General features: G+C 42.7%; 1 protein-coding gene across 3 annotated transcripts in view; it reads right to left on the bottom strand.

Annotated features, from left to right (window-relative positions):
- The window catches only part of PATJ (PATJ crumbs cell polarity complex component), a 340,451-nt gene that overhangs the window by 173,232 nt on the left and 141,952 nt on the right, over positions 1-25,267 (bottom strand). For all 3 annotated transcript variants that reach the window (XM_020993089.2, XM_078156676.1, XM_020993086.2), the window contains exons 21-26: positions 24,802-24,925; positions 21,017-21,179; positions 15,127-15,198; positions 8,743-8,920; positions 6,631-6,741; positions 4,406-4,483 (exon numbers count right to left, since the gene is read on the bottom strand). In XM_020993089.2, the coding sequence (XP_020848748.1) occupies positions 4,406-4,483; positions 6,631-6,741; positions 8,743-8,920; positions 15,127-15,198; positions 21,017-21,179; positions 24,802-24,925 (726 nt within the window). The remainder of the gene's footprint in view (positions 1-4,405; positions 4,484-6,630; positions 6,742-8,742; positions 8,921-15,126; positions 15,199-21,016; positions 21,180-24,801; positions 24,926-25,267) is intronic.

Below are 25,267 nucleotides of genomic sequence, written 5' to 3'. Positions count from 1 at the left end.
GGTCCAACCATTTAATGAGTAAATTGGTGCCAAGGAAGCTGTGGTTTGTATTAAGAAACCAGGAAGACAGTAAGAAGGAGGAAGTAAGAAAAAGGAGAGAAAAGTAATGAAAAACTGTTTGTTAAATTCTTTCTATGAGCCTGGAACAGTGCTAAGAATTCAAGATGAAAGGCCAGCTCTTCCTGGGCCTCAAGGAGCCTACATTCTTAAAGAATATAGATTAAATTGTTTTATTAAGTAATTAAGAATTAGATTACATCTAACAGAAGGAGATGACACTTAAAGGGAAATTGCGAATGGGACTATGGAAGGTAGACAGCATCTGCAAAGTGGCAAGGTTTTCATATTGGTGGGAGGTGGCATGTTGGCTGAATCATGGGTAAGATGTAGTGAAAGGTTAGCCATAAATGCCCAGAATTCCAGAGAACAAAGTCTGGGTTCAGTGGGAACAGGAGAAGGATGGCCAGAATGTAGGTGGGGAAGAGGCTGGTAGAGAGAGGGGCTCTTGCCTCCAAGTCAGTATTGTATCCACCATACCCCCAAGCTGCCCTCACAAGTTCTCCAAGATGAAGGACAATGCCTTATTTGTGTCCGACCAAATTCTTAAAAATTATTTTGCAAGGCCAGGATCACAGAATAGGTGAAGCAGCGTCATACAGTAGATAGGGTTCACTGGCTCTTGAAGGAGCAGGCCTGAGTTCAAATCCCACATCTGACATCTCAGTACCTGGGTGACCTAAGCCAACTCATTTAAGCTACCTGGGCCTCAGTCATGTACCTGTGAAACAAGAGGATTGGAAGAAAAAGGAGCCTGAGGTCACTCCTTGAAGAAGATCTGGGATCTTACAAATCACAGAATTTCAAGAGCTAGAAGGGACCTTTGTGGTCATCCACTACTGAAGAATACCCCAATTGATAAACAGTGAAAGGAAATGAACAGGCAGTTCTCAGATGAAGAAATCAGAGCTATCTACAGTCACATAAAAAGATGCTCTAAATCACTATTGATCAGAGAAATGCAAATTAAAACAACTCTGAGGTTAACACCTCACACTTATCAAATTGGCTAATATGATAAAAAAGGAAATAGTGGATGTTGGAGGGGATGTGGGAAAACTGGGACACTAATGCATTACTGGTGGAGTTGTGAACTGATCCAAGATTCTGGAGAGCAATTTGGAATTGTGCCCAAAGCACTGTAAAACTGTGCATACCCTTTGATCCAGCAATACCACTTCTAGGTCTGTATCCCAAATAGAGAAAAAAAAGGGAGATGAGGTGAAAGGACCTGCTTGTACAAAAATATTTACAGCATCTCTTTTTGTGGTGGCCAAGAACTGGAAATGGAAGGGATGCCCATCGGCTGGGGAGAAAGTCGCATATAGACAGGGAAAAGTGGTTAACGAATGAAGTACAAGTCTCCAGATAAAGAAGACCTGCCTTCAAGTCCCATCTCTGACACATACTGACCTTCTGACCCTCAGCAATGATTTAACCTCTCAAAGCCCAAGACAACCCTCTGAGAGCAAGTGCTAATAAGCATTGGCATGGGGACTTTCCTTACTGGGAGCTCCCTAGGTATTCCACTTGTATACACATATATGTATATATTTGCATAGGTACACACGCGCACACACACACACACACACACACACACACACACACACACACACACAAAAGACTATGTGAATTCCAATAACTGAAAAGTTCTCATTGTTAATTAACAGGTTAATTAATCAGGCTGAAGTTTCCTCTACATGAAAACATCTTTGCTTTCAAAGTCTATGAAAAAGGGGCTATTACTCTTAAGTGACATTTTTAAGACATGCTTAGAACTGCTGGAAGGGTTTCTGGGGACTGGACAGACCAGCCATCTACCCACTCTAGCATCTTCCTCTGCAGGCCCTCTCCCCCAAAGCTGAATCCATCCAGTTGGTGAATAGCGGGCCAATACTCCTGAGATCGGCAACACATCTCATCTGTTGAAGCGCCAATACATCCATCCAATGTTTCAACTTAGAGCGCTAAGTAGGAAGAGCTACTTTTAAGAGCTCGAAAAGTCATTAGGCCGTTGACCCTGCCAAGCAGTAAAATACAGCTGGGTCCACAGAGATTAAGAAATGCAGGAATCAAATGGACATTATAGGAAGTCATTCCGAAGTTCTGAAAAATTAATAACAAAAGAAAAAACCTGGAGTCCCAGGACATAACTTTTCCCTTGTTATTACAGGAGGGATGAGGGTGTGTGAAAGCCCTGATAGCATTAACACTTTACACTTAGTCATCTTAGAAAGCTAATAGATATCGAGTATGCCCTTAACAGATGCCCACTGAAAAACCTTTTCTTATCTGAACTGATGGATACACCTGAGGCCACGCCCACTCATAACCTTCCATCCAGCAGCCTTCTTACACTGGCAAAATTACAACCCCTACTGCCACCTCCTCTGATTGGTCAGTTTGTCACAGACCCTCCATGCCAGCCCCTCTCACCTTGAACCTGGCTCCCACTACAACTTCTCCATTGGTCTAATAGCCCCTTCTATCCCTTGCTCTTTTCAGATCCCTTTAACGTGGGGTCTTCTTCCTTTGGAATGCAAATACCCTAAGTGAGGCACTGTCTTTCTTTTTTACTTCTGTTTGCATTGTCAGAGGTTAGTACAATGGCACACAGCAAGCACTTAATAAATCCTATGTCTCTCTGTCTGTGCCTGCCTTGCTGTCTGTCTATCTACCCATCCATCCATCCATCCATTCATCTATTTATTGATGCAATTGTCCATCTAAGAAAACAAGTAATAGGTGGAAATTGCAAAGAGATAAACTTGAGCTTAATGTAAGGTAAATCTTCCCAACAATTAGAGCTAAAGAAAATTTTAATGGCCTGCTTTGGGAAAAGTTACCAATTTTTTGAAGAGATCTCTCGTCTTTCCCATTCTATTATTTTCTATTTCTTTGCTTATTTAAGAAAACCTTCTTATCTCTCCTTGCTATTCTTGGAATTCTTCACTCAAGTCTTTCTCCTTTCTCTTTCCTTCTTTCCTCAGCTCTTTGTAAAGCCTCATCAGGCGCCATTTTACTTCCTTGCTTCTTTTTCTTTGTGATGTTTTTTGTTGCTGCCTCCTTTAAAATATTATGAACCTCTGTCCATAGTTCTTGAGGCCCTCTATCTAACAGATTTAATCCTTTAAATCTGTTCATCACCTCCATATTTATAAGGGATGTTATTTAGGTGGATCCATATGGTCAGATGGTTTTCCCTCCATTGTTCAATTTAAGTTTGAATGCTACAATTCTTGTTTTGATTAACTATGTAGAGCTTCTCCTTGGGCGGCACAATAAATTATCAATCTCATGAAATTATACAAATGGTCATTGACTGATACTTCTCCCATAGGTAATACATCTATAAGCTTCGAATAAATATCCTTAAGCTGTATTTTGTATTATTTATAAGTATACAAATCTTACATCTCTGAGTGACTGCACAGTACTTGAGGGAAGGAACCAAAGCTATAACCAGGGCAAATTGACTGGGAGGTTGTCTCAGGACAGTGAAATTTAGAGGTGTTTGATATCGCAGAGAAGCCTTTAGTAGTGTAGAAACAAATGTGTTTGGTACGTAGATGTGAGTGAGAGACAGACAGACAGACAGAATGATGGATAGAACAGATTTGGAGCAAGAATGTTTTATATATTTGTTATACACCAGTCATTGTGCCACATACTAGTGTATTGATGAGCAAGAGAGTCTCTGACCTCATGGAGCTTACATTCCAATGAGGAAAGACAACCCATTAAGGGAATTTAGAGGGAGTTGACAGCACTTACAACCCGTCAGAAGTGTAAAAACAAACGTATTTAGTAGATAGACATGTAATTTGGAGCAAGAATGTTTTGCAGACTTACTGTATGTCAATCACTGTGCTTCATGATGAAGATACAAACACCAGTTAGCAAGTTTGTTTGTGGACTGTACATTCAAATGGGGGAGCCATCCCATAAAAGGGAGTTCAAAAGAATAATTAGTCAAAATAAGAGTTACCAGATGGCCCACTTCTTCCTCTAGGTACCTCACACTGGTCACTCCAAGAGGACACTTAGTGTGCGGCAGGGTCTTTTACTTCTTTCATCACACAGCAGGTCACCACAAGGGTCGTTCCCTGCCCCATCCCCTCGAAATTGAATGTTTCTGATAAAGTCAACTTAACTCTTGTTTCATGCTTCAAATACAATAACTATTAGTAGGATTGCAGCAGGGCTGATATCTTACTTATCTGTCTCCAGAGACCTGCTATGGCGCCAAACATGAAGCAGTTACTCCAGAAATATTTACTGTCTGTCTTGTTTCAGTAGAAAAAGAACAAATGATAGCATTTCACTAAGAAAGGAAGTGAGCAGTCACCTTTTCGTTTCTATCTTCTTTTTCTTGGTCCTGGGTTTTGGAAGGATGACTGGTCTTGGAAGTCACAGGAGGGATTACCTGTCCCCCACACCCCAAAAAAAAAGTATTAAATTTCAAACAATTATCTAATACTGCTCTGTGAGATTTACGAGTAATCCTTCTATGAAATTTATGGGAAATATTCTCTGATGCATAAGTGAAGTAACTCAATGCATTCACTTAAAAACCTAATACACAAGAAGGATGATGGTTGAGAATAAATACAGCTCAGGAAATGCTACAGCTCATTATGGACTATAATAATATTGAGATTGCTTAGATCATTCAGAGGACTAGGTTTCACAGGAAAGGAAAATTAGTTTGCATCTCTGGAGCTGAAATGTGGTTGGAGAGAGAACAAAGGAGGCACAGAAGGGCAAGGATGTTGTTTAGGGTCTGCCCCAAATCTCATTTTGTGATAAAAAGCTCCCAGGAGTAGTATCCAGGTCAGAAATCAATTACTAAGAAGGTAAGATAAAGGCATTTAATTTGATAGAATATTGTTAAAACATTTCTAAGAAAGATGGCACCATATAGAAATGAACCTGAACCACAGGGGGGGCAGCACTAACTGGGAGTTAAAAGCAGGAGAATTAAAGGAAGGACATCAGGAAGAAGAGATCTCAGGAGGAACTTGTACTAGAGTTCCTTTGATTGCACCACTCCTTGCAGGCATGCTATGCCCATTCCCCACAGTGGCCCATAAAATCTTAGAAGAGCTTTAGCTCCTGGGAAGTCCCTTCCTCCACTTTAAACTCATCCTATGTCAGCATCTCTGCTACTTCCAGACACTGCTCCTAGTCCTGCCTTCTGGGCCCAAAAAGAATAAGCTAATCTCTTTTCAGGTTAATATTCATAAATGGAACTTGGACAAATCATGTTGATATTTCAACCTTCCCAACTCCATCTGTCTGTTCCTCAATTTCCATGTTTATAAACAGATCTTAAAGTAATTTATTTTCTTACCTCATAAGACATTTAATAAAAAGAAGAAGTTTGGAGGTAACTCAGATGACTAACTTCTAAGATAAGTGGATGAGATCAGTGGAAGAAACTGGGGGGGGATTTATTGTAGAGAAAAGAAGACTTAGGGAGCATGTGTAAAGTACTTTAAGTACATGAAGGCTGTCATGTGAAAGCAGGATACTTGGCCCCAGAAGGAAGAATTAGGCATCATGGTTGAGAATTGCAAAGGGATAAATTGAGGCTGGATGTAAAGAAAAACTTTCCAATGATGAGAGATGTCCCAAATTTAAATGGGATGCAGAGGGCATAAATTGTTGTTCATCACTAGACATCTCTCATGGGCAGGAAGGAAAGGAGGAAATAGGCATTTCTAGATCTTGTCAAGTGCCAGGTACTATGCTAGCCACAGAATGACCACGGAATGACATGGTCCATTATGAAGTGGAAGGGATTCTTGGACCCATGTGGGTGGAAACACAGGAACTCTTAGGCCCTTCTTAACTCTAACATTCTGTAATTTTCAGCCCATGGTATCACTCTGATAATGGAGCCACATTATCAACAGCAGAAGATTACGTTTAGAAGGGACTTCTCAACCCATTTGCTATAACCCAGTCAATATTCAGAAGAGGAATGTGAGTCCTACAGAGATAAAATGACTGGCTTAAGTGCATAAGGCTAGGAAGTGGCAAAGAACGATATAAGATCAAAGATCCAAAGATGCAAGGGACTTCAGGTCATCTAGTTCAACACTCTCATTTTACAGATAAGGAAACTGAGCCCCAGCAAGGTTAAGTGATTGTCACATACAGAAGTAAGCAAGAAAGACTGAATTGGAGGCAAGGCCTCTGACTTCAGATGCAGGGCTCTTTTCACTACCATGCACGGGAGAGTTACAGACCTTGAAAATCACTAATCATCACGTCTCAGAACTTGGCAAATCCATGAGCAGTTACATATTAAGTGAAATTGAAGCTCTGAAGCCATCCTTCTTTCAAAATAAATATATGTGTTTTGGAACCACCAAATGACAAGGATGGCTTGGCTTAAATCAGAACGTGAAGCCTCTGCATCAAAGGCAAAATAGAGTTCATGTCCACGTTCCTGAAATTGGACCCAAAGGTGTGAGAACAAGTCCTGGTTAAGAGAGAGCTGAGACCCCAGGAAGAGGAGGTATTCCAGAAATGTCTGGAAGACACTTAAAGTCTAAGACCGCTTACCCTGGGAGTGGACGACAGGCTCTGTACAACAAAAACAACTGGATTTCCAGCACTCTTGATGGCTTCCACAGCTTCTTGGTGCGTTGCATTTTGCAAATCAACACCGGACACCTGAAAAGCACAAAGAGCTGACCGCATTTCCATAGGTGTTTAGTGGATTTCACAGATGGTCACAACAGTGCCTGTGAGTGTTTCAGGTAGAGATCAGGGACACGGAACAAGTGTAACTGACAGCCAATAAAAATTCATTTTGCCAAATTTAACAATGGCACAAAATCATTTTTGAAAGAAATCTTAATATTTCAAAACAATGAAAAATACGCGTTGGTTAATGAGACATCATTTGTAGGGGGAGCATGGCAGGTGGACAGCCTTGGATTAGGTCATCATCATAATCACGCTCAGCTCAAACAACATCAAAAGCTGTCCCTCAACTTAAAAAATGTCACATGGGACACATCACAAGTCAGCATGCCTACTGGACTGGACCTGAGATTTCATTAATACAGGCAAACCTCTTTGCCAAGATAGATTAGACACTTCCTCTACAATGTATAGTCTCTTTATCTCTGTCTGTTTCTGGTTACAAACACGTATGTAAATAATTTATTAAATATATATTGAAAATCTGTTCAACACATCTATATAATATTAAAAATATATTGAATATATTGAAGAGATATGGAAGAAATATTCAATATATAATGAATATATTCAATATATCAATATATTCTATATATAGAGACATGTTATTGTTCAATTGTTTTTTGGTTATGTCTGACTCTTCATAAGCTCATTTGGATTTTCTTGGCAAAGATACCGGGGTGGTTTGCTATTTCCTTGTCCAGCTCATTTTATAGATGAGGAAACTATGGCAAACAGGGTTAAGTAACTTGCCTAGGGTCACACAGCTATTAAGTGTCTGAGGCCAGAACTGAACTCAGGAAGATGAATCTTTATAAAACTCTAGGCCCAGCACTTTAGGCACAGCATCACTCTATCCACCTAGATGCCCAATTGCCCAAGACGCTGAAAATATCCTCATCATTATACGCATAGATAATTAAGAAACTTAATATAAAGACAAGTCTCTGGATATAGAGGGCACCTTAGAGATATCATATAACATTCATTTCAACTGGGATCTAAGTTAGTTGTGGCAACAGTTGGCTGGATTTTGAGTCAGAAGAGACAGTGCCAGACACACAAAAGGTGTGTCAAAAATGACTGTTATTTCGTTCATTAAGTGTTCATTAACCTCCTCCTCTATACTAGGTGTTGAGCTGGAGATATAAAAATAACAATGAAAGCAATTATTCAATTAACAGATGAAGAAAGTGATGCTCAGAGAGGCATAGGAATCTGCCATGGCCACAGAGTGAATGAATGAAAGAGGAGAATCCATTGTAACAGCAATGTTTCGGTAAAACAGCCAGGACGAGATGGTCTCTGAGGTCCCTTCCAACTCTGGGACCTTGTGAAATCGCCGTGTTCTAATCTAGGCAGCCCAAGAGGGAGAGAAGGAAGGCGTCTGAACGTCAGTTCCAGTACAGACTGAAAGAAACCTGCCTGGGGCCAAATGAGGAAAAAGTTTCTTCGAGCACCTAGAAAGGCAAGGCAGGACTTCCAAGAAGGCAGAGGCCTAAAACGGTAATACCTAATAAACACAATGCGAAGGAGGTTTCCAGTGAGGGGCTGCAAGGCAAGCCATGCCCCCTGAAACTGACATGGCCCACTCCCTCTATCAGCAAAGAATGAAGTCACAGATTCCCAGGGGCCAATGCTTCAGTCCAGACAGGAACGGGGCTCTCGCTGGCACGGAGGCTTCAAATTTAGAAATTTGTGAAAGACTGTGGGAGAAGCGTGATTTCCACCATCTGTCTCATTTGGTGAAAAAGTCCTTTTAAAATCTGTTTCTTTTTTTCTTTTCTTTTCTTTGTGGTGACACACGGCAGCCTTGTCCAACTGTGGCCATGGTGACCAAATGAGGGTCTTTGGAAAGACACAAAGCACACACATACTCCCTCTCCCTCCCCCCGACACTACGCATACAGCCCCCCAAGCCTTCCATAGCAGTGAAGTCTGTATATTTCAGCAAGACGCTATTTTTACCTCCAAGATTTTGTCTCCAGTTTTAAGAGCCTTGGTCCTTCCGGCTGGGCTTTCATCTAGGACCTGCTTGATAAAGATGCCTTTCAGTTCTTCTCCATTTTTCAGGCGTTTGATCACCATCTGCCCACCCACGATACTGATTCCGAGAGACTCGTGGGCTTCTCGCACGACCTCCACACTGCAGAAGGACAAACAAGCATCATGCTTTTCCTAGCTCAGGAAGAACCTCACGGAATTTTGGAATGCTGGGCACCTGCTGTGTGCATGGACCAGGGGAGAATCATCTTTAGCACCACCAAGTCTGAGCCCTCCTGGAACTTACAGTCCAGCTGGGGCATAAAGACAAAACAGAAGGAGCATTTACACAGCTCCTTAAGCTCTGCAAAGAAGCTTACACAAGTTGTATGACTTATTCTTCACAGGATGCCTGGAAGGGAGGGGCTAGTATCATACCCATTTTAAACTGAGTGGTAAAATGATTTCATATAGGTCATAAGCATCAGAGGCAGGACTGGAACTCAGATCTTTTTCTCTCCCAAACACTACCTAATACCCCCATTTCAACAGAGGACTATCTCTCAGGACCAATGAGGTGAAATGTCCCACTGCAAAACCTAATCCCACTTCTTTTTTTAAATTTTTGTACTTCATAGTATTTTTCCCCCAATTACATGTAAAGGTAGTTTTCAACATTCATTTTTGCAAGATTTTTAATTGAAATTTTTCTCCCTCCCTTCTCCCTTCCCAAGACAGCAAGCAATCTGATATAGATCACACATGTACAATCACATTAAACACATTTCTACACCTAATTCCATTTCTAACCCTGGTCAGACCACATCCAGAGCACTGTGTTCAGTTCACATACTATGGAATGATGTCAGCCTACAGCATGGGCAGCATGGGTGACCCACACAACTAAGTATTCCCATAATCCATGAAGATATTTAAGGGATCTGGATGGGATAACTTTGGGCAAGAGAAGAGAAGGTTTAAGGAGAAAAGAAGAGCTGTCCTGGGGTATTTGAAGGACTGTCCCAGGGAAGAAAGATTAGACTAAACACAAGGACAAGAAGGGTAAAGATTATTGCATAGTAAGTTGACTGAGAAATGCTCATTAACTACCTATTATGGTCAAGATATTGGGCTTAGGGACCAAAACACCCAGTTCGGGGTACCATAGTCTAGAAAGTACACTGGGAAAGTAGGAAATGGTCAAAGAAAGCTACCCAAGATGGTGACCAGCCCTGAGCTCCTCTCATGGGACTGGCTGAAAGTACGGGAGATTGTTAGCCTCCAGAAGAGAAGATGCAAGTATTTAAAGGATTATTATGTAAAAAAGGGATTGGACTTGCTCTGTTTGGCCCAAGAGAACAGAACGAAGACTCAGGAGATGAAAGTACAAAGTGGAAAATTAAGACTTGTCAGGAAAACTTTCCCAAAACCCAGGAAAGGCAAAGGCCTGCCTTGGGATTTACTGCAGCTAATTAAATATATGTCCATGTTAGGTTCCAGGCATTGTATGCAGGGGAAAGAAAACTCTGAGTATGATCATTAATGAGTTAAATGTGAGTTAATGAGTACAATGCTTTGTAAACCTAAAAGCACTATAAAAACTTTAGTTATCAATATTATCATGAAGGACAGGGGTAAGCTAGAAGGTATCAGGGCAGACAGCAAACAGGATGCTGAGGGGCCTTAAGGGAATCAATCTATAAGCACGTATTAAGGGCTTGTGCTGGGGTTACAAAGACAAGAGAAACAGTCACTGCCCTCAAAGAGCATACAATCTACAGCAAAGACAACATGTATAGCATATCTGGTTTATGTTTACATGTAAACTAAAAATAGAGAAAGCTGGGGTGGGGAGGAGATAAGTGGGTAAATAAACACTTATTAAACACTTACTAAGGGCCAGGCACTAACTGGACTAAGCACTGGTACAAATAAAAAGAAATAGTCCCTGCCCTCAAGGAGCTTATAATCTCACGGTGAAAGACCACAAAGGAAGCTGAAAGTGGAGCATGGCAGAGAAGTCACAAATCAGTGTAGCTGCTGAGAAATGGGGAGAAAATTGTGCTGGGATCCCTCATTAAATGGAGGCTGAAGTCAGAAGATCCTACTGAGGGGCCAAAGGTACAGGAAAAAGCTTCAGGTCTTTGCAGTGAGCTTTGAAGGAACCCAGGGATTCTGAGGGCAGAAAAGAGGAAGGCTGCCATTCTAGGCATGGGAGACAGCTGCAGAGGAGAGAGGGGCATGGATCATGTGTGAAGAACACCCTGGGGCAGGGGAGGGGAGTGGGGAAGGGGGAAAACTTTGACTAAAGTGAAGGAAGCATGAAGAGGGGCAAAGAATAACAAGCCTGAGAAAGCAGACTGGAGTCAGGAGCTGTAGGAGCAGCAGGCACTCAATGCCCTTGGGTACTACTGAAGACATTGTTCACGTTTAACGATTATGATTAGGAGGGGATGGGGAGGATCGGCTGGACCTGTGATTTCATTAGTAAAGTTCCCTCTGCCCCTGCCCTTGGGCATCTGGGCTGACCGGGCCCTGAGCTGTTAATTCACTCGTCTGGAGTCACAAAGTCAGTGTGCTTTGCAGGAGACTGGAACCCTGGCTGCCTTCATGTGGAGGCTAGCTATCTGTCTACTATGCCATCCTTCCTTTCAAGTACTACTAACCCAAACATAAGGGATTTACATACAGTCACACAGCAAGGGTGTGTCCAGAAACCTGTAGATATGCCAGATGGGAAGGCTGGTCCTGTGCCCACGATGCCATGCAGTATCTCAGGTCTGATTACCCCAGTTTTGTAAATCAGTCAACTGAGGGATTAAGCATCCATCCGTAGTCACACAAGCAAGCACATGAGCCTCCTTCAAAGCTCATGGTAAATGCCGCCTCCTACCTGAAGCCCTTCCTGTTCTTTGGCCCCCACCTAGCTCCCCCACCTAGCTGCCCCCAGTCCCCTCTGTCGCCCTGACTGGACCCTCTGATTTGAGGGCAGAGCCATGGGCCCCAGGGCCTCCACTTGAGGAGGGGGCCCAGCACAGTCTTCTCATTTCCCCCCAGCTACATGGCTTTTGGACATCTCTATCATGCCTCAGGCCTCTCTTGTAACACTTCATCCAGGAGGCTTTCTACTGGCACCATATTTTTTTCTCTTTAAAAACACATCTCAGGGGCAGCTATGTAGTGCAGTGGATAGAGCACTGGCCCTGGAGTCAGGAGGACTTGAGTTCAAATCCGGCCTCAGACATATAACACTCACTAGCTATGTGACCCTGGGCAAGTCACTAAACCCCAAAACGCCTCGCAAAAAACAAACAAGAAAAAACCCCACATCTCAGTGGCATCCAAAGACTTTGAGTCGCACAGAGAGGTCTCTTGGAGGCATAAATTGTTCTACAATGCTCCAGGTGTGCAACATTCTGGCCACACCTGACCAGCCTCTCTAATCAGAGCAAAGATGTCCTGACTAGGTCCTTTCGGGATGCCTTCCCCACTGCAGCCAGAATGCTCAGGGGTCCGACTGGAAGGGGAGGCATTAAAGGGTAAGGAGAAAGACTGATGGATTTAGAGCCAGAAGACCTGGATTCAAATCCAGACTTTGATATGTAATTCCTGTGTGGTCTCAGGAAAGTTACTTTACCATTTCCTCATCTGTGAAATGTGGAGGTCTGACTACATGGCCCCTGACACCCCACAATCTGGGATCCATGAAGTGACATGTGTAATTTTGGGCTTACGATCTCTCTGAGTCTCAGCTGCCTCATCTATATGCCAACAGCTACAAGCATTGACAAAGTGCTTTAAAATCTGCCAAGGACTTTATATACTATGTCACTTGATCATTACAGCAGCCCTGGGGGATAGGTGCTATTATTATTCTCATTTTACAGATGAAGAAACTGAGGCAAACAGGTTAAATGCCTTGCCCAGCATCATCCAGCTGGTAAGTATCTGAGTCAAGATTTGAACTCAGGTCTTCTGGACTCCAGGTCAGGTGCTCTACCCACTGAGCTATGAAGGTGCTGAAGTAGCAGGCAGCAGTGTGGTCTAGGATCTTTACTGGGATGCCTGGTGCAGTCACTTCTCTTCTGCTTCCTCATTGATAAAATGAGGACGGTCAAGCCGATGGCCTCTGCAGCCCCAGCCAGTCCTGCATAGAGCCCTGTCTGTATCCTAAGAAGGTTGAATATAATTCACTACAGCAAGAATCAGCCCAAATACCATTTAGTAAATGGACTGCAGGAGTCGTTTTGGCCAAAAATAATAAATGCTTGTTGACTTGAAACTGATTGCACTTGTGTGCGAGGAGTGAGGAGCCTGCCAATGTTTGCTAGGCTGGTCTGCTGAGTACAGCCTGAGCATTCCTCATTAGCCTGCACTCAAAGCCTTTCGAACTTGGCAGGACCCGGGAGAGTTCACAAGTGGAAGGGCCAGGAGCCCAAAGCCCCCTCAGATGCTAGCTCGTCCAATACGCCCATTTTACAGATTAGGGAAATTGGCATGCAGGGACACACAGATTTCAGTGTCAGAGGTGGAATCTGAACCCAGGTTTTCTGACTCCAAAGAAAGTGTTCTGGTGGTTGTTTCCCCCACTGACTCAAGTTCATGCTTCACTAGCAAAGCCCTCCAGAAAACAGGGTCATCTTCATAAGGAAGCAGTGCAGGACCACTTTTGGTGGGAGATGGGACCCTAACCTCATCCTAACAACATGAGCTAAGCACAATCTGGGATGCAGCTCCCAACCTCGGTCGTCCTGCAGGAGTCAGCTCAGGGGTGACTTCTTCTGAGACGCGGGCCCTGGTCCCTCCCCCACCCCCTCATCAGCACTTTCTCCCTCAGACCTGCGCACACACACCGAGGCTCCTTCCTTCCCAGTACTACGGAGGGTCTTCCAAAGCTCTTCCTTCATTTCACCGCTTTTGGGGTAGAGGATCTGGCCGAGGCAGCCCCCACACAGTAGGCACTTTATATAAATGACTGCTGAATTGGATTACCTAGTGGTGAATGGTCAAGGGTTTGCATGAATTTTCCCCAGCACTTAAAGTGAAAGATCTACAATAATCTTGTGTGCATGATTTGGGAAGCAGCATTTCCTCCCTCCAGCTGTTTATCCTTTCCCTCCCTCAGTTACTTTGGACATGTCTTAAAATGAATTGCACCCTGCTCCATTAGAATGAAATCTCCTTGACAGCAAGGATTACTGACTATTCCCAGGTCCCTGAGCTCTCTTGGCCTTGAATATCTTATAGAGACATCAGAATTACAGGGATGGGCTCTAAGTTTCTTGAAGATGGGTACTGTTTTTTACTACTAATCTTCTCAGCTGCTAGTGCCCCTTCTCATCCAAGATTATTTTTCCACTTTGCTTTGTTCATTCTCTCTGTATGTACAAGTATGCATGTGTATGTGTGTACACAAATATATATTTATACACATATACATATTTATGTACATTTAATATGTACATGATATCTAACACTACAGATGGGGAGCTCCTTGGGAGCAGAAATGGGTTTGTTTTTTTGTCTATATATGCCTAGAACTCATCTTCCTGAATTCAAGTCTGGCCTTAGACTATGTAACCCTGGGCAAGTCACTTAACCCGTTTGACTCAGTTTCCTCATCTGTAAAATGAGCTGGGAAAAAAAATGAGCTGGAGAAGGAAATGGCAAACTACTCTCTCTGCTAAGAAAACCCCAAATAAGGTCAAGAAAACCCCCGAAACAACCAAACAACACCCCAAAAAGCACCTACTATGTGCCAGGCACTATGGCATGCCAGCAAAATCCCAAATGTAATCTTGAAATGTTAAAACAACTGAAAAACAATGGTAAAACAACAATCTTAGAATCTTGCACACAGCCTGATACAGAAAACGACCTGGAATTTCATTTGATTTGGGGGCTTCCAGGTAAGATAGTTACCCCTATCCATACAAGTCGTTGCCTTCTCTGTAACTTTTTATTAATTATTTAAATTTTTTTAAATTTTCAGCTCCAAATTCTCTCCATCCATCCAACCCCTCCCCTACCCATTAGAGTGGCATGGAACCCTGGGAGAAGTGGCTTGCCCAGAGTCACATCATCTTTTTATGTCAGAGGTAAGAGTTGAACTCAGTTCCTCCTGGCTCTGGGTCCAGCTCTAACCACTGAGAAACACTGCCTCTGGCACATAGAAGCCATTCTATAATCCTTGTTGACAGACTGATGAACTCTTGTGGAATGGAATAGAACTGACTGCATCTCAGTCTATATAAGTATTATCACAATTTCTGAGACTTTAATAAAAAATGAACACGCTTCCCAACATGAAGTAAATGAACATGAAATTTTTGGTCACACTTTAAAAAAAATGAACATGAATCAACATACATTCGAGGTGGACCCCAGTGACTGAAGTTTGGGGTCTCTTCTCCTTCTCCTTCTTCTCTTTCTGGCAAATCACTGAGGAAAAAACCCAAAATATCAGTGAGTCACATTTTTGAAATAGGATTACCATCACAGTATGAGACAACTCATTTCCTAACTGGCCAATTTAATTTATTACATTTCCATCAAACAAGAAACCAGGGTCCACACAAAACAGAAAACTACTGGGAGTACAGAAAGCAAGCTACATTGAATGGCCCATAGTAAAAAGGGACTTATTTTATCCTTATCATCTAGGACCAAACCATCAAGGATCTTGACAGACTTTACAGCATTGGGCTGAATTTAATAAAATGAAAAAGGGATAAAATATAAAGTCTTGCATTTGGATACAAAAAAAATGAACTTCACATGGTAGATAGCAATTATTCAGAAAAGAATCTGATGATCTGAGTGGAATGCAAGCTTAGTGAGTCAACAACATGATGAGTGAGAAAAAACAAAAGGCTATTTGATCTGGAACTGCATTTAAAAAGCCATAACTTCCAGGAAAGGAAAAGAGATAGTCTCACTGTATTCTGCCCTGGTCATATCCTATCTGAAGGATTGTATGTCCTTCTGGATACCATGGTTTAGGAAGGATATTGATAAGCTACAGAGTATCCAGGAGCACAAGGAGGTGAGGGGAGGGCATGGACTCCCACGACATATGAGGTCAAGCATCTGCACATGTTTAGCCTGAAGAAGAGAAGGGAAGAAGGTACAGTTGTTTTCAATTATTTGAAGAAACTGTCAGATGGAAGAGAGATTAGACTTGGTCTTGTTAGCACTAAAAAGATGAACAGGAGCAATGGATAGAAAGTTGCAAGGAGTTAAATTTAAGCTCAAAACTGCGTCACAGTGGGAGCTGTCCAAAACTGAGATACGCCATCTCTAGAAATGGTGGATTCCACCTCCTTGGAGGTTTTCAAGCACAGGCCATATGACCATTGGTCAGAAATATCATAGAGGGTGGGACTGGCTCAGCATTGAGGCCCCTGCCAAATCTGAGACTCAGTGATGCTCTTTTCAAGCTTGAAGACGCCGATGATCAATTTCATTGCCCATGCGCATTGTACCATACTGCATAATCACCCAAATACAAGTAGCTTGAATGACATTGTTTCCCCGCTCTTGGTCAGAAGATGAATGACTAGCTGAGCAGAACAAACAGGCTGAGTGCACCAGAAAACAAATCAGGGGGCTGATGATCCACCTCTGAAAGTGAATGCTGCAGAAACAGAATGACCAAGCTGAGTAATGGAGAAGAGAAAGGAGAAGGAAGCTCCCACTTCCCTCGCAGAGGTGAGGGACTGTGGTGGCAGAACATAACCTGTCGAATTTTCCCAACACATTGGGTTGGTTGAGCTGCTATTCCCCTCTTTTTAATTCTTTATTATAACAGATAGTTCTCAGGGATGATAACAAGAAAGACGATGAATCGAACAAAGAAAGTGATATAGAAACAAAATTCACAATAAGGTTTTTTTTAATTACAGATATTCGTTGTAACAATACTTTGCTTTCTTTTGTTTGAGGATGTTTTAAGACATTATCCTGACAATGTGAGAAGGGAACTCTCCAAACCACACAGGTTCAGCTGTAATCCTCCTGCTTCTCTGGGATAGCTTCTCCAATTTCTCTGATCTACATTAGTCTGTTCCTACCAGGACAGCTCTCACAAACCTTTTGACACTCACAACTGGGAGGAATCTTAGAGATGGTCCAGAATGCTGAGGTCCAGAAGGCAAATGACTTGGCCAAGACTGCACAGATTACAATGTTCACACAACCACAGAATTTCAGATAGACGTGACCCCCAAAAGAGATACCTAAAAATAGTCTTTCCGAACATCACCTTCTACAAGAGGCTTCTTGTGCCTGCCTCCCCCCCCACCCCCTTAGGTAACTTTCCCTTTCATTTTTATGTATCTTGTATTAACTTCTCTGTAACTTTTCATTCTAGATAGTAATCTAGAACCCTAGAGGGAGAAGTGACTTGCCCGGGGTCCCACAGCCAATGTCACAGAGGGAAGATATGGAACCAAGTCTTCCTGCCTCCCAGGCCAGCCTCTGCTATGGCACATATGTTTTCTAAGGTTGGCTTCAGAGGACCAATGGGGAAATCTACTTCTGTCTTTGTAGAAGGGAGGAAAGAATGATGGGGGCAGAATCCTCAAAACTCAGTTTGACTGAAATGCTTTTATTGTTACAAGGAAGCTGTTGTGTGTGTGTGTGTGTGTGTGTGTGTGTGTGTGTGGTGTGTGTGTGACACAGAGAGAGACAGACGGAGACAGAGACAGGCAGAGACAAAAGGAAGAGGATACTGGAAAAAGGACAATTAGCAAATAAATAACGAGGCCCCTACCAGAACCCAGTCTTGCTAATGTAGCACTGGGCACTCATTCCATGACCCCAAATTAGTGATACCATCTCCTACCTATATTTATATAGTACTTTAATATTCACAAAGCAGTTTACATTATTGTGGTTGTTGCCATCTCTCTACAGCCTTATAACAGCCCTGTGTGGTAGGTACCACAGGTATTATGAACCACATTTTGCAGATGAGACAATTAAGTTTCAGAAAGGAAAGGTGACTTGTCCCAGGTCACAGGGCGAAAGAGTGCCAGATCATTTCCCAGACTCCAAATCCAGAGCTAACCACTGAGCATCCTTAAGTGCAAGTTCAGCATGAGAGACAGGATTCAAATGCAGGTGCCCTGATTCCCAATCTGGCACCCTTCCCATGATGCCACAGTGCCCCCTTTTCATTACATTCTGCACTGCAAGTTTAGCAAGTCTCAGCCAATCACTACGTCCAACTGAACCAAAAAATGCTATGCTCCATACAAAGTGGAACACAACAGGATGAGGGAGGAGGGGAACAACATTCATGAAGTACTTACTACGGGCCAAGCACTGTGCTGGCCACTTTACAATGTCTTCTTTGGATTAGCACACTTTGTCAAAGGTGAAACCCAACATCATAAACAAGGTGGGGAATAAAAAGGGGCAGTTCTCTTTGTCCCAGTATTTAACGTCTGAGTTTTCCCCTAAAGATATCAACTTTCCAACAAAAATATTCTTGTTTGAATCTCACTGATAATGATGAATGACCCAAGCTGCCTTCCATTAGAGTTTCATGTACGATGATGAATCAGCCCCTTCCAAAAGGAAGGTACATTTGGGACTCCAACCATTACAGACTTGTCTGTCCATGATAAACAAAGAGTTTGTAGGGAAATTGCTCCCTGGTGTCACAGTCCTGAGGATTCCAGGACCTGGGAAGGGCTTCCTCTACCCCATCAATACTCCTTTTCTTCCCATGCTTTTTCTTTAGTGTCACCAATAACTGAACTTCTGGGGAGCACTCGGAGCACTCCGGCTGGAGATAACACTTAGCTGTCCACATTATCTATTCTGGAGAAGGTCTCCAGGCTCCCATCTACCATCATTCTCACGGGGAGCCACACTTAACTCTGGCATCATAGCAGGAAAATCTGATGACAAACATTATTCCGTCAACCCAAAGATTCCGCTTCCCAAGGATAAACAAACTTCATGGGAAAAGGCCCTCCAGACAGTCTCATGGGATGAGTGCAGTCGTGGGCTTCATCTTCCTGGTACACAAGATACCAGGAGCAGATTTCCCCATCTGGAAAATGAGGGGGTTGGACAGGAGGATGTGTGAAATTGCTCTTAACTCCAGCTATGATCCTGTGGAGACCATCTGGGCCAGCCCATGTCAGCAGCCTAGGACGCAACGTTAGGGGCTAGAGTTTGGAAAGGACAGACACAGGAATGTTCTCCGTTCAGCTTTTTCAGGAGGGTGACCATGATCAGTTGATCAACAACCAGGTGTTCAGTGTTTCAAAGAAGTAGAGAACTTGACACCTCGCTAAACACAAAATTCAATCCTTTGATGACAGTGTATCCAAAATCAATTGGTCAACTTGTATTTATGAAATGCTGCAATGTGCCCAGTCCTGTGCTAAGCTAACTACAGAGAAAAAGCAGAAACAGTTCTCGATTTCAAAGAGCTTGCATTCTAAAGGAGAAAACATCATGTATATAAACAGAGATCTGCCAACCAATGAAACCACTAGTAAGCACCTACAGTGTGCCCACTATTGTGCTCTTTGTAGGAGATTGATGAAAGGTAGCCTTAAAAGAGAAGATGGTAAACAGCTTTGGAGGTCTGGCTGGGACACTCTCGAGTCTTTGACCAAAAGTAAATGGCTTAATCTATCTGGACCTTGGTTTCCTAATTTGGGGAAAGACAACTAAAGAAATTGAGGTGACATAAAAACAAAAAATATCAATTATTATTATTTTTTTTTAAAGAAAGCACAGGGGCAGCTATGGTGCAGTGGATAGAGCACCAGCACCAGAGTCAAGAGGACTTGAGTTCAAATCCAGTCTCTGACACTTGAGACTCACTAGCTGTGTGACCTTGGGCAAGTCACTTAGCCCTGATCACCTTGCCAAAACCAAAATGAAACAAAATAAAAAAAGAAAGCAGAACACAATAACATATTGTTTAAAAGAAACACAATTGAAATATTAAGCCCTAAAATAAAGGATTGCATAAATACACACACTCTCTCTTTGTAGGTATGTATGTATATGTGTGTGTGTGTGTGTGTGTGTGTGTGTGTGTGTGTATATACACACACACACACACATAAACTACATTTGTCTTTGAGGCAGCTAGATTACCGAAGTAGGGGATAGAGTATCCTCATGGCCCTACCAGTTTACAAGTATAGCTTTACAAAATGGACTTAGAAGAAAATCATTCATTTAGTTAGGAAAAGTCAACCTTCTTTTTTTTTTTTTCAAAGAAATAGCGGGCCTAATTCCAACCTGCGTGTTTCTATTCAGCAGTTTGGGGAGCTCCCATTAAACATAAGCAGCATTTGTATGTATCAACTCAGGCATATTCACATATGTGGCGCTCTGCTTGGTACAGCAGAACACTGAGACAGGAGGGGATCCTGAACCACAGGAGGGGATCCTGCACCACAGGAGAGCCAGGACACCCTGCCAGCCTGGACAGAAGGCTGCCCAACGGCCTCTCCAGGCTACTCGCAAGGGATGAATGATCAGCTTTTCTCTTGCCTTTACGTTTGAGATCAAGATGCAGTAAATATTCACCTGTGAGTAATTTGACAGGGCTTGTCTAGGGTGAGGGAAGGGGTAGGCATGTCCTCCAAGCAGGCCTTCAGCTCTTTTTGAGGCCCCCAGAGTGGCCAAGTCTCCTAGACTGCAGGTGCTAAGCCAGCACTTTGAGGCTCCAATGGCGGGAATCAGTTTATTCTCCCTACCTCCTCCGATGAAAGGGACTTCTGGGTTTTAACAATGAAAATCACAAACTGTAACTTTTGTAAAATGACATGCCAGGAAGAGAAGCCTCCTAACATGTTCTAAAATTAACAATGAGAAAAGGGAAACAGGGGGAGGGGGGCAGGGAGACAGACAGACAAATAGGTAGGTAGATAGTAGACAGATAGACAAAGATACAGATAGATAGATGATAGACGATAGAGAGAGAGGTAGATAGACAAGTAAGTAGGTAGGTAAACAGATGGACAGACAGATAGATGATAGTTAGATAGATAGATAGATGATAGAGAGAGAGGTAGATAGATAGACAGACAAGTGTAGATAGAAGAGAGAGAGAGAGAGAGAGAGAGAGAGAGAGAGAGAGAGACAGAGAGGTAGATAGACAGACAAGTAGGTAGGTAGATGGATAGATAGATAGATAGATAGATAAATAGATAGACAGACAGACAGACAGACACACAGAGAGAAGAAGGATCAGCTAACTGGGCAGGAGCTAGGAGCATACCATGTCTCTGCGGCATATTTAGATGGCAGTGACCCAGCCTTGGACAGTCCTCGCTTCTGGGGCAGCTGATAGACAGATACGTCTGCCGGCTCACTCTCCTGGGCCACTGCAGGGAGATCAACCAGCATTTCAGGGCCTTCTGAATCGCTTGTGATCCTCAGACCTGGAGGGTAAAAAAGCAGTATGTTAACAACAGAAAAGAAGGGCAGGTAATCCATGTCTATGCAATTTCCTAAGCTTGCCCTACTATGTTTGAGAACACTGCTTCTTAAACTGTGGGTTACAACCCACAGTTTAAGAAGTACTGAAGGAGTCCCAGGGGAAAAAGTTTAACAAGCTCTGTGCTAGACCCTGAAGATGGAGCAAAGAAAATGAGGCAGCCCCTGCCCTCAGTGAGTTTATGTTACTTTGGTGGGGGAACAGCAAGGTGACATATAAATACTAACTAGATACAAAGTAAATAAATATGGTCCTATGTACGCTTTAGGAAAATTACTTTAGCAGCTGTGTCCAGGATAGATGAAAGTGGGAAGAGGTCAGAGGCAGGAAGACTACTTAGAAGTTACTGCCATTACAGGAGGCAAGTGGTGATGAGAGCTCGAACAAGGGGGGAAGCTATGAGAGTGGACAGAGAAGGATGGGCATGGGACACTTGGTGAAGGTAGAAACAATTATTATTATTTGGCAGCCTGCTTGGAGATGGGGGAAAATGAGAAACAGCAGTCACGGAAGACACTGAGGCTGTGAGCCAAGATGAGTGGACGGATGGTGGGGATCTAAACAGAAACAGGGAGGTGCAGGAGAGGGTTTGGGGGAAATTTAATGAGCTTGGATTTACACATGTTGAGTTTGAGATGCCTGAGGGAAATCTGGTTCAAAATGTCTAACTGTCATGTTCCTAATGATGACAGGACAGGACAGAAACGAGGGGTGGAGATCTAGAACCGAACATCTCCTGCACAGAGATAATTGAGCCCATGTGAGCTGAGGGCACCAAAAATATGGAGCGAATAGAAGAGACTGGGAAAGAAGGGGCACAGAGCTTGGGAGGGCATCCCCAGTTGGGGGGTGCAGATGCATATGAGCCAACTCCAGAGACAGAAAAGAAGTGGTCAGAGAGGGAGGAGGACCAGGAGAAACACTGTCCTGAAAACCTAGAAAGAAGAAGAGGGTTGTCAGTGATGTCAACGGCTACAGAAAGGACAACAATAGCAACAGAAAAAAGGCCGTTCATCCACAAAACATGAAGACAAGAGTCATCTCCTTTGTAGGCCAAACATCTCCAGCTGCCTCAGCTAGATGTCTTGTGGCAGGAGCTCAAGGCCATTAAGGAAACTGCGCAGTACATGAAGGATGAACAGATCTTAAGGCAGAGGTCCATCCAGTGACTTAAAGGCTCAGTTCCTTACTGCTTCTGTTATGTTGGGCAAATCACTTCACCACACCGGGCCTCAGTGTTGTCATCTTCCTGACTCCAGGCCCTGCGCTCTATCCACTGAACCACCCAGCTGCCCCGTAGAGCTATAGCTTACAGGTATTCTTTGTGGTCAAGTCACTAGGACCCCAGACTCAGGAAACAGTAAAAAGCAGGCAAGCAACTGAGGAGTTGTGGGGTGAAAGCTATGAGAAGGGATGTAGAGACATCAAAAGAGGCAGGAAAGTTCAAAGAAAGAAGATTTTCAGGATGAAAAGGAAGCTGATGCTCCAGGGCAAAGGAGAAAAGAAATCCCTGAAATACTAATATTTTGTGATTTGAGATTATGAAATTGGGAAAGGATAAAAGGCAAAAGAATTTTGAGCACAGGAAATCTTGTGCTACATTACAAAGCAGGTGTCACGAACACTTTACAAATAAGCTGATAAAAAGAAAGTAATAAATACACTTAAGCGCAGCAGGACAACGAGACAGACTTCTGCAAAGTCACCCAGCTAATAAAGAGGAGAGTCACCAGGCCCTCAGTTCTTCTGAATTTAAACCCAGAACTCTTTTCTTCAAAGCCATTATTGGCGATTCAACAAATGTAGACTAAGTGCTGACTTTTGGATAAGGTATTGGGCCAGGATACAATGACAGAATCCAGCAAACATTCCCTGCCCTCAGGGAGCTTGTATTCTACTGGGGGAAGTGAAAGGGATACAATGTGTTCACAGAAAAATAATCTAAATTTTGAAAATGTAAATATGGGAGGATGATTAGGACAGTTCCCTAATCCCCTGCCGAAACTTAAGAAGGCAAACCCTCACATGTCTATAACCATTCAGGTGGGCTTTCACGACACTGGTGTTCAGTCCCATTGGACTCTTCCCGAGCCCATCTGGGGTTTTCTTGGCAGAGGTGCTACAGGGGTTTGCCATTTCCTTCTCCAGCCAAATCATTTTATAGATGAGAAAACTGAGGCAAGCAAGGTTCAGTGACTTGCCTAGGGTCATACAGCTAGTGTGTCAGGCTGGATTTGAATTCAGGAAGATGCTATAAAAATGCGAGTTATTATTCTGCCTCATACAATTAGATGCATTTTTATGTACATCATATCTTCCCAACTCAGTTTTAAGTTTCTTTGAGAAACAGAAATCTTTCTTTATCTTCCACAGTGCCCAGCACTGATTCACCTGGCTTGGGAGGTGGAAGAGGGAGGGGAGGAAGCATTAGATATTCTGAATGTGTCAAATCCAGGCATTCTTCTTGATAGCCTAGATGACCATGGGCAAGTCACTCTTTCTCTGAGCCTGTTGTGAGAAAATGGGCTTTGCAGATTTTTAAGTATATGAGCAATATGAGGAATTCAGAAAAATCAGGGAAGATCTATATGAACTGATACAGAATGAAAGAAGCAGAACCAGGAGAATAAACCGCACAGTGGTGACCATAAAAGGACAAAAAAAAATCAAAAATGGAATTCTGGGCAATTATGATCATTAGCAATGATGCTTACTCTAGAGTCATGTTTTATTGCCCCAATACAATATAAGCTACCTGAAAACAAGGGCAGGTTCCACTTTGTCACTGTATCCTCAGTGCTAGGCACACAGTAGGCACTTTAAACATGTTTGTTGAATTGAATTTAAGTGGAAGCTTCATAATGGCTAAGTCAATTTCTGTGTCATAAAAGAATCTCATGAACAGTAGCTAATATTATGATAACACTAAAGGCTTCAATAATTTCAGTCTCTTCCCCCACAAAAAAAAAAAAAGATTTTCAATGAAAAGTTTTCTTTTGGATACAAGAACCAACATTGACTCTAAAAAGGACTAAAGGGGAAGGGGAGGTTTGAGCTCATTAACGGAAACTTGGAGTTCTTAATGTATCAAAATTGGCCCTTACCTAGAGCTAGTACTGCATTTCATAAATGTTTAAACTATGGCTCTCTCTATTCATATTTAACAGCTCCATTCCATGAGCTCACAGTATGGTTTAATGGAAACAGGCTTTTTAATATAGATTAGCAGAGATTTATTTGTAATTCTCTGATGCCAGTCCAAAGTAGTGGTGTTAGTATTGTTCTCTATTTAATAATAAAAAGCTCAGTGAGGCAGGAAAAAATACAAGTCTGCTGCAGAGCAGAATCTCCACATGCTAAAAGCAAGATGAAAATCAGACTGTTTTCTTAGCACCTAGAACAAGTCCTATCCAGATGAGCTGCCTTAATTCATGGTGGGTTGAAGGATTTGAATTTGGGTGAAATCAAAAGGTTCAAGTGATTAAGAAAAGCAGTACATTCAAATGTTACTTTGGCAGCAGCAAAATTAAAGCAATTGGCATTGATGGATAACCAAAAGCACAAACCTAAATCCAGGCCACTATCTGAGATGGATTCTGAGTGTTCAAGGTCATCAAAAATGCCTTGGCACAAGTTGCCTTCAGCAGAGGAGACGGAGGACAAAGAAACTTTGCCAAAATTCTCATTTATCTGGAGAGAAAGAGAAAGGAAAATGTGTTAGAACATCATCTACTAGCTGTGTGACCCTAGGCAAGTCACTTAACCCCACTACCTAGCCAAAAAACAAAAAAAACAAACAAAAACAAAAAGCCAAGGAATTAAAAAAAAATATCACAGGAGAAATAATGAAAAACCAACTTGGTTATCATTCCATTGGGCAAATCACAACAAACATGTCTTTTCAGAGAGAATAGAAGATTTTGAGGACAAGGATTGTTTGTGTCTTTGTACCCCAGGCAACTAGCCACCATGTCTGGAACACAGCAAAATATTAGTAACCAATGGCTGATTGGCTCACTGTTTGATGCCTCC

The sequence above is a fragment of the Phascolarctos cinereus genome, unplaced genomic scaffold (assembly GCF_003287225.1).
Source record: "Phascolarctos cinereus isolate Bilbo 61053 unplaced genomic scaffold, phaCin_HiC Scaffold_5;HRSCAF=322, whole genome shotgun sequence".
Classification (NCBI taxonomy): Eukaryota; Metazoa; Chordata; class Mammalia; order Diprotodontia; family Phascolarctidae; genus Phascolarctos; species Phascolarctos cinereus.
This window is presented reverse-complemented; position numbering and strand designations above follow the sequence as displayed.